This window comes from Vigna unguiculata, chromosome 10, assembly GCF_037176805.1.
Source record: "Vigna unguiculata cultivar grain cowpea cultivar isolate G323 ecotype 2 chromosome 10, ASM3717680v1, whole genome shotgun sequence".
In the NCBI taxonomy this organism is placed as follows: Eukaryota; Viridiplantae; Streptophyta; class Magnoliopsida; order Fabales; family Fabaceae; genus Vigna; species Vigna unguiculata.
The window spans coordinates 31,494,622-31,505,321 of record NC_140801.1 but is presented as its reverse complement, the minus strand read 5'-3'; the positions used below and the strand labels follow the sequence as shown (position 1 = coordinate 31,505,321).

General features: G+C 41.8%; 1 protein-coding gene across 1 annotated transcript; it reads right to left on the bottom strand.

The window, feature by feature from the left end:
- Positions 1 to 5,072: 5,072 nt before the first annotated feature.
- LOC114165362 (uncharacterized) lies at positions 5,073 to 10,319 on the bottom strand. The gene has a single exon (XM_028050006.1). It carries the CDS (start codon positions 10,317 to 10,319, stop codon positions 5,073 to 5,075), a length of 5,247 nt encoding a protein of 1,748 aa, XP_027905807.1.
- Positions 10,320 to 10,700: the final 381 nt, after the last annotated feature.

Sequence of the window (10,700 nt, the reverse complement as noted above, 5' to 3'; positions counted from 1 at the left end):
GTGTCAAAGCTTAGAGACTGAAAACATACTTAAACCCAAGATAAATGTATATAAGTTTTAGAGGTATCAAATTCATAAAATACATTAAAATTAAAAAATAATTATACATATATATATATATATATATTAATTTTACATATATAGAACAAAAAAAATTAGAGGGGTCAAGGCCCCCTTATAAATACTTTAGGATCCGCCATTGTCCATCACCACTCACCACCCACACCTCTCTTCTCGTCACTTAGGCATACATTAGATTTTTTTATTTCCTCTTTTATAATTTATTCTCTTTTCTTCCACATAGAAGGCTAAATATTTTTGGGTTGATTCTTTAGTGAGTCCATAGTGAATTATGCATGCAATGCTAAACAGGTTCAATTGTCTAATTCCATTATCATGTTTTTTATTATATATATTTTTTATCTTTTATTAATATTTTAATTATTATTTTCTTTTAAATATTTAAGGGTTTATTAAATAATTTTGGAAAGATAAGTATTTGGGATTTATTTGTGAAATATTTTGTAGATAAGCGGAAAGCTCATAAGATTGGAGAATATATCAAACATTATCATTCAATTAAAATGCATTCAAGTACAATTTTCAGGCCCAAAGGCAAGATCAATTCACCAAGCAACTATAAGTTGCCTAACGACCTGTGCATTGCTGAAATATTTTAATCGATGTGTCATAGATCAAAATCATCCATCTTCCACGTTTTCACAACTAGAAATTTCCTATAGTGTTGGGAAGCTTTCCTTTCTCCCCTTTAGGTCTTCATCTTCATCTGTGGAGGTTTTGTCCCTTTTGGGTTGAGGAGGAAGATGGTTCACAAAATAGGAGGTGGAGATACAAATGGGACGCGTCATGGGAGCGTTGAGCAACTACCAAGAATCTTGGAATATGCCTTGTTTTTTTATTTATGGTTTCAATTTCTTCCTTATTCTTCAATTTGTTAAACCATAGGTTCTCTACCATAGAAAACTAAACCTATTTGTTGATATTAGATATAATAAACTGATTTCTTATGTATTTTTCAAGGTTAATACATATGTTTTTTTTATTTCTGTTCTGGTCAAGAAAAATGGGAGATAATTCTTCACCAAAACAATATGAAAGCTTTATGACTTATTTGGGCCAAAAAACTCTGTCCCTTGACCATGGGAGTAATACTCTTATTTATATTATAATCAGTTACAAAATATTGATCCTCAAGATTTACTAAATAATAACTAAAATAAAACCCCTTATCTAATCCTATAATATCTCTTAAAAATAATAATATCTCTTAAAAACAGAATTATCTTCCACTTTAGAATATTTAAGGATATAACAACTACTTCTCCTAACCCCCCAAAAATATCGGCTAATATAAGCTAATCCAAATATCTCCCCTCGTCATCATACCGAAATAACATACCTAAAAGTCCTCCTCCTTCTCTCGGTCAAAGTCCGACCTCCTCCAATCAACATCCCAACTCGGCAACTTGCCGAGACAACACCCCCTCTTTCTCTCAACCCTAAACCGACCTCCTCCAGTCCAGGACATAGCTCTCCAAATTGTGCACGAACTCGGCCCTAAGACGAAGAGAGCAGAATTTGTCTTGTCACCCCTGTCTTTCACTAATTCCCGTAAAATCATCATTACTTCCTGCAGTTACGCCTTCACACGTAACGTATCTGCCGTTACTCCCTGCATTCACGCCCCCACGTGTAAATCATCCAACGGTTACCCTTTCACCATCCCCCTTTTGAATATCAAACGACACTTATTCCGCCTTTTCAATTCCCTCCCTTAACCATTTTCTCACCCCTCACATTTGCCTCACTTTCCAATCAAGCTTTCCACCTCCCCGTCTTGCCCAACCGCCATTTTCTTCCTCCAGGTACTTCTTCTTTTCCCTCTTTCAAATTCTGTGTCTGCATTTTCTGGTTCTTTGCACTGGTTCCTTATATATTGTCTCTGTCTCTACATTGTGTTTTTAGATTGCACCCTCTTTTTCGATTACCCTAACTTATTTCGAGAAAAATCCCTCCTTTGGTATAATTTAATCGCCCTTCATGAACGATCATTACAACGCCCTCTATTCTTGGGCCCCTCTGGCCTTGCGACGAGAAACCTCTACCATGACCACCCTTACTAGGGTTAGAGCCTTTAGGCGCCATCAGACACTGTGTAAAAGTAATGAATCTGATGTAACGGTAGTAGCTTGTGAAAACGATGAACCCATTTGCAGGGACGGCAACTTATTCCCTATTTCCCCTCACAAATTCACCTTCATGTACATTACCTTATTTGAAAAATTAGGTTTACGCCTCCCCTTCAACACCTTTGAAAAAGAACTCCTTACTGTTTTGAACGTTTCTCCTTGTCAACTCCACCCTAACAGCTGGGCTTTTATTAGGGCATTTCAGATTTTATGTACCCACTTCGGTATCACCCCCTCGAGCAACATGTTTCTTTACTTTTTTGAGTTGAGATCCCCTCACAAACATCTGTTAGCCTCTCTTAGTGGAGTTAGCGGTCGAGCCCTTCTAACCTTGTATAACTCCTCTTACAAAGGCTTTAAAGGCATCTTTATAAAAATAGTCGCACCCGACCCTAATTCTTCCCTTTTAGAAGGCTTTCCTCTGTACTGGTGCCAATCCCCTAACCTTCAATCCCCTCGGCAATTAGACGACCTGGACCCCTCCGAGAAAAAAGACTGCCTGATGCTGGAACAACTGGATGTTGTTTTTGATACTCGAAAACTTTTAGAGCTGGAATTCCGAGTAGTAGACCTAAAATTTCACATCGGTACTCACTTTACAACCGTTTCTCTATTATAACAGCTTTATTATTGACTCTCTCCTTCTAACCGACTTCTTTTAATTTTGCAGATAGCCTGATGGCGATGTCCCATGAAGATATGCTGAAACGAGCCCGCCAACTTAAAAGACAAAAAACCTCCACTCCCGGCGCCAGTCCTTCAGCTCCTCCTCCTCCTCCTCGTATCGAACTCAACGAAGAAGTCTCGGAACCTGACCACGAAGCCTTAACCCGACGATCTAGAGCTCGGGGTAAGAGGATTGCCGAGACCACCTCCCAACAGTCAACCTCTCAGACCCCAATAGCCCCACTCCATACCGTAGACAATACGGAATTAAGCTTCTGGCACCCTCAATTCCTTCACTCTCAGCATAGCCGAAAACATAACTACCTTCGCCACGACGTCAATCTCCTCAGAGCCCAAGATCCCCAAACTCTCCACGAAAACCTCCTAGCTGATCTCCATAGGGCCGAGGCCACTAGTATCATGCTGATGGACCAGTTCACCCTACAAACCACCCAAAAAACTCTTGATCTTGAACAGAAAGATCGAGCCTTGGCTCTTTCCAAGACCGAGACCTCCCGCTTAACCAACGAAATATCTGAACTGACAATTCAAGTCAAGAAATCAGATGAATTAATTGCCGATCTGCAAAACCAGCTGAAAGCCCTTGAAGCTGAGAAAGAAGGCTGGGTCCTCAAAGAGAAAGACTTTGTCCAAAATTCAGAGCTCCTCAAGGATCAGATCGGCGCCTCGCTAAATATGGGATTTCAACTAGCCCTGGATCAAGTTCGAGTTCTTCATCCTGATGCAGACTTATCAGCAGCGGACATCTCCAAGGCAGTGGTTGATGGACAACTCATTGACATTGACGACTAAGCGTCTCTTCCTCCTGCTCTCCTTTTGTTCCTTGAAATTTTAACTTGTCCATTTCTATATTCCTACCTTCCTGCATGTACTTAACACACATTATGCTTTAAATTACATTTTTACTTTCCTTATTTCCTACACACATCAATTACTCGACTAGATAATAACTCATTTATAAACCGATCTCCCCGATCTTTCAAAACACTTAAACAATAAATAGCCTATACTTTTATCAAGCCAAGCAACAACTCGTTTAAAACCCGAGCTTCTCAACTCAACATCCTATTTAAACCCCCAACTCATTTATGAACCACACTTATTAAACACCAAAAATGATATTAACGCAACTCGTCTATAATCCGAGCTCTCAGTACTACAACCTATTTAAAACCCCAACTCATTTATGAACCAAACTTGTTAAATAATGAAAATGATATTAACACCACTCATCTATAATCCGAGCTCTCAGTACTACAACCTATTTAAAACCCCAACTCATTTATGAACCAAACTTGATATTAACACCACTCATCTATAATCCGAGCTCTCAGTACTACAACCTATTTAAAACCCCAACTCATTTATGAACCAAACTTGATATTAACACCACTCATCTATAATCCGAGCTCTCACCCCTGCAAACACCAAAACTTCTCAGAAAACAATTACTCGTTTACAAACCGAGCTCTCACCCCTGCAAACACCAAAACTTCTCATAAAACAATTACTCGTTTACAAACCGAGTTCTCACCTCTGCAAACACCAAAACTTCTCAGAAAACAATTACTCGTTTACAAACCGAGCTCTCACCCCTGCAAACACCAAAACTTCTCAGAAAACAATTACTCGCTTACAAACCGAGTTCTCACCTCTGCAAACACCAAAACTTCTCAGAAAACAATTACTCGTTTACAAACCGAGCTCTCAATGGTAACTCCTTTTAGCCTCGAGTATACAAACTCAGAATTTTACCTCGAGTGTATAAACTCGGAATTTACCTCGAGTGTATAAACTCGGAATTTACCTCGAGTGTATAAACTCGGAATTTACCTCGAGTGTATAAACTCGGAATTTACCTCGAGTGTATAAACTCGGAATTTACCTCGAGTGTATAAACTCGGAATTTACCTCGAGTGTATAAACTCGGAATTTACCTCGAGTGTATAAACTCGGAATTTACCTCGAGTGTATAAACTCGGAATTTACCTCGAGTGTATAAACTCGGAATTTACCTCGAGTGTATAAACTCGGAATTTACCTCGAGTGTATAAACTCGGAATTTACCTCGAGTGTATAAACTCGGAAGAGAACAGGTGAAACAACACTATAATATTAGAAATCAAACACAAGTGTTCTTACAAAAAGCAAAAGCAAAACAACTCAACAAAAATTTTAGCTAAAATAAAAACGTAAATTAGCTGCATTCCATGTCCTCGGAATTTCCTTCCCTTCCAGCGTCTCCAACTTATAAGCTCCTTCTCTCAACACTCGTTTGATTCGATAAGGCCCAGTCCACTTTGGAGCCAATTTGCTATCCATCTGAATCAATTGCGCTTTTCTTAATACCAGATCTTGTTCTTGGAACTTCCGTGGTACCACCTTAGTCTTGTAACTTCTCTCTAATCTTCTCTTCATTGCCTCATTAGAAATTTGGGCCAAGTCTCGAACCTCATCTATAACATCAAGGTTTGCCCGCAAACCAATCTCAGAAATCTTCTCGTCAAACAATCTCACTCTCCTAGTGCTTTCCATAACCTCAATTGGAATCATTGCATCAGTTCCGTACACCAACGAGAAGGGAGTCTCTCTGGTAGTTGTCTGAGGAGTAGTATGATAAGCCCACAGCACCCGAGACACTTCGTTTGGCCATTCCCCCTTCGTCTCTACCAATCTTCGCTTCAATCCCCTTAATATCACTCTATTAGCTGCTTCCGCCTGCCCGTTTGTCTGAGGATGCTCTACCGATGAAAAGACCTGTTTAATCCCTATTTCCGCGCACAACTGCCTTACCTGCGAGCATGCGAATTGAGTTCCATTGTCTGAAATAATCCGACGTGGTACCCCGAATCGGCATATTATATTCTTCCAAATGAACTCTCGGATTCGCCCCCCCGAGATAACAGCAACCGGTTCGGCTTCGATCCACTTCGTAAAATATTCTACAGCTACGATCAAAAACTTGAATTGCCTCACCGCCTTAGGAAACGGACCTAAGATGTCTATTCCCCAAGTGTGAAAAGGCCAAGGTGTACTAATAGAATGCAATACCTCTGGCGGAGCATGACTCCAATCAGCATGTTTCTGACACGATTCACACTTCTTGGCGTATTCTATACAATCACCTTTCATAGTGGGCCAAAAGAACCCTCCTCGGATTATTCGGAGCATCAATGCCCTTCCCCCTACGTGGCTTCCACAAATCCCCTCATGGAGCTCGGCCATGAGACGATCTGCTTCCTTTCTTCCAACACAAATCAACAAAGGTCTGGAGTGCCCATACCTGAACAAATGTCCATCTATCAGCGTATACCGACTTGAGTTCTTCTTTATCTTCTGAGACTCGTTAGAATCCCCAGGTAATTTACCATCCGCAAGATAACTCTTAAAAGGTGCCATCCAAGATTCTTCAATTGCCAAAATCTCTAGCACTTGATGCTCTTCCTGCGCATCAATCCGAGGAGCTACCAATGTTTCCCTTATCACCGATTTATGCTGCCCTGGCTTCGAACAACTAGCCAACTTGGATAACAAATCAGCTCGTGAATTCTGCTCCCTCGGAACATGCACAAACTCAAGGAGGACAAAGTTCTTCGCAATAGTTTGGACAACTTCCAAGTACTTAGCCAACTGCGGATCACGAGCTTGGAACTCGCCATTCACCTGACCTGCCACCAGTGCTGAATCACTTTTCACCAGCAACTTAGTGGCCCCCATTCCTTTAGCTAAAAGCATACCAGCTATCAAAGCCTCATACTCCGCTTGATTATTACTGGCTTTGAAAGCAAACCTCAATGATTGTTCAATCAATACCCCTTCCGGTCCTTCCAGAACGATACCAGCACCACTACCCCTCAAATTAGAAGCTCCATCCACCGACAATATCCACGTTATCTCCCCCACAGCCCGATTCTCCACAGGTGGCTCAGACAATTCCACCACAAAGTCAGCCAAGAATTGGGCCTTGATTGGCCCTCGTGACTCATACTGTAGGCCATACTCTGACAGCTCTATCGCCCATTTAACCAACCTTCCGGATATATCAGGTTTTTGCAAAACATACCTGATCGGTAGATCTGTCTTCACTTTAACAGCATGATTCTGAAAATAATATCTCAGACGCCGAGCTGACACTACCACGGCCAATGCAGCTTTTTCTATGGTAGGATACCTCTCCTCTGCCCCATGGAGTACTTTACTCACAAAGTACACTGGTTTCTGCTCCCCGTCACCCTCTCTGACTAAGACCGAACTCACAGCATGTTCGGTTACCGATATGTATAAAGATAATTCAGAACCTTTTTCCGGTTTACACAATACCGGCGGTTTGCTCAGATATTCTTTCAACCTTTGGAATGCCTCCTCACACTGATCAGTCCATTGAAATCGTTCGTTCTTCTTCAAACACTGAAAGTAAGGAAAACCACGATCTCCACTTTTGGCAAGGAAACGGGACAAAGCCGCGATCCTTCCCGTCAACCTTTGTACTTCTTTTACATTACCGGGACTCCTCATATTTATAATTGCTGCACACTTATCTGGATTGGCTTCTATCCCCCTCTCAGTGAGTAGGAAACCCAAAAACTTTCCAGCCTTAACCCCAAAAACACACTTCTCGGGATTAAGCTTAAGTCTGTATTTGCTGATGGTAACAAATAACTCCTCCAAATCCTCCTCATGCTTCTTCTCTTCTACCGAGGTGACTACCATGTCATCCACATACGCATAAACATTTCTTCCCAACATGGGGGCCAATATCCGATCCATCAACCTCTGATAAGTGGCTCCTGCATTCTTTAATCCAAACGGCATTACCCGATAACAATAATTTGCTGTTCCTCCCATAAATGCCGTCTTGTCTTCATCGGACCAATGCATCTTGATTTGGTTGTATCCCGAATAAGCATCTAAGAAACTTAGCAAAGCACATCCCGATGCATTATCGACTAGTGCGTCTATATTAGGCAACGGATATGAATCCTTTGGACAGGCATTGTTCAGGTCCGTGAAATCCACACACATCCTCCATCTTCCATTTGATTTCTTTACCATCACCACATTTGCTAACCAGGTCGGATATTGTATCTCTCGGATATGAGCCGCTTCTAATAATTTATGTATCTCCTCAGTAGCTGCCTGAGCTCGGTCTCCACTCAACCGCCTACGCTTCTGAACTTTAGGCTTAGCCAATGGATTAATGTTAAGTTTGTGGCATAGAAAATCAGGATCAATCCCCGTCATGTCGGTCACAGTCCAAGCGAATGAAGAAAGATTCTTCTTCAGCACTCGGATGAGCTGCTGCTCTTGCTCCTGACTCAAATCACCCCCAATTCTCAACTTCTTCCCATCTATAACCACCTCCTTCACCTCTCCCACAGGCTGAGGCCTTCTATCAGGGTGCACCAACCTCGGATCTATCTCGGGATCTAATATTACTCCAGTTGTGCTCACTGAATAAGCTACTTTCCTCTTTAACTTCAAACTATCCTCATAACATTTTCGAGCGGTCTCCTGGTTTACAGCCAAAGTAAGTATTTTCCCCTCATCTGAGGGAAACTTCATTTTTAAGTGTATTGTTGACACTACAGCCCTTAACTTGTTGAGAGAAGGCCTTCCCAACAACAAATTATATGATGAAGGGGCATTGACTACTATGTAGCGTATAAATACGGTCTTCGCATCTTCCTTGTCTCTGAAAGTTGTTCTAAGATCAATATACCCTTTCACCTCCACTGGATCTCCAGAGAAACCGACAAGCACTCCATCAAATGATTTCAATTGATCTATCGGAATTTGCAATCCTATGAAAGTGCTCCAAAACATCACATCTGCAGAACTCCCCTGATCAATTAGCACCCTGTGGACATTCCTTCCCATCATGATCACTGACACCACTATGGGATCATCTTCATGTGGGATTACACCTTTCAAATCCTCGTTTGAAAATGTTATGTCTAGGGCTTGTCTCGGCTTGTCCACCACTGCTGTGGTCATGACGCTCCTCACATATCGTTTCCTAGCCGAGCTGGTTTGTCCTCCTCCCGAGAAACCTCCGGCTATGGTATTAAAATCCCCCAAAACAGGCGTCTCATGTATATCAGGATCCGTGCGAATCTCAGGTGATTTCTCCTCGGTACCCCTCTTTATGAATTTTGCCAAGAGCCCCTGGTTTGCCAAAACAGAGAGTTGATAACGCAAACCATAACAGTAGTTGGTGCCATGACCTCTAGTTTGATGAAACTCACACCAAGAATCTAATTTATTGCCAAGGGTTCTCCCCGCAACATTAGGATAGCGTAAACGTCTAGCTACCTCTGCATCCTCCAAGACTTGAGCCATCGGCACTTTAAGATTCGGTATTCCTGGCATTTGCGGATGGTCGGTCCTTCGTTGTGCCACATAAGGGACAAAACGCCGATCCGTTTTCATCCTAGGAGGAGTTCTTTCCCTTCGATAGGGTCTCATATCTCTTTCACTCCTGGAATGAGTCACTAGCTTCCTATCTCCTGTCTTTTTGTGGCGCATGGCCTCCTCAGTTTCTATTTCCACAGCCGCCCTTTGTCTAATCTCTGTAAGGGATCTCGGTGGATATCGGTACAGGGACTCACCAAACGAGCTAGCCCGAAGCCCTTTCATAAAGGCTTTGACGAGCAAACCCTCGTTAGGGTCTATCAACCGCATGCTGATGTTGGTGAATCGGTTAAGGAATTGCTTCAACGTTTCTTCGGCGGTTTGCCTTATATCAAACATGTCTGCCATCTCCATCGGTTTGGCTCTATTTGCTGAGAACCTCTCCAAGAAAAGACGCTTGAAATCATGGAACGAACTGATAGATGAGTTAGGTATGGTGTTGAACCATTCTAGGGCAATTTCCGTCAAGGTACCCACAAACATTTTGCAGCGTATAGCATCATTACCACCCGATATCATCATCCGAGCCTGGAAGGCTTTTAAATGTAATTCTGGATCAGAATTCCCTGTGAAAGGTGTGATTTTGGGAATTACAAAATTCTGTGGGATCGGCTCGTTCATAATCGTCTCTGCCAAAGGACTGGTATCAGTCACCTCAGAATTCAACCGAGATGAATAGCGAAAACCAGCCCTAGCAGACTCTAATCTGTTTTGCATATCTTCGTTTGCTTTCCGCAATTGTTCCTGCTGTCGAAGTGCCTCCTCCAATCGTTGATGCGTTTCCTCTGCATTTTTCCGCAACCTCTCTCTTTCTCCCAAAGCTTCCTCCCTTAACGCCTGCAAGTCTTCTTCCGCTTTCTTGCGAGTTTCCTCTCTTTCTTTTTCAAGTTGGGCCTGATCGGCTTCCGCCTTCATTCTGATCTCCTCGTTCTGCTTTTGTAACTCCAGTATGCTCTGCATTATTTGTTGCCGAGTAGGCCCTTCACGTGATGCTCCTCTGCCTCTATTCATTCTTCTGTTCGTCTCTCCTGCTTCCTTTTCTTTCGCTGTTTATTATCCTGATGGGGTAAGGATCGAGTTTTACCGTACCCCACAGTGGGCACCAATGTTCTGGTCAAGAAAAATGGGAGATAATTCTTCACCAAAACAATATGAAAGCTTTATGACTTATTTGGGCCAAAAAACTCTGTCCCTTGACCATGGGAGTAATACTCTTATTTATATTATAATCAGTTACAAAATATTGATCCTCAAGATTTACTAAATAATAACTAAAATAAAACCCCTTATCTAATCCTATAATATCTCTTAAAAATAATAATATCTCTTAAAAACAGAATTATCTTCCACTTTAGAATATTTAAGGATATAACAACTACTTCTCCTAACCCC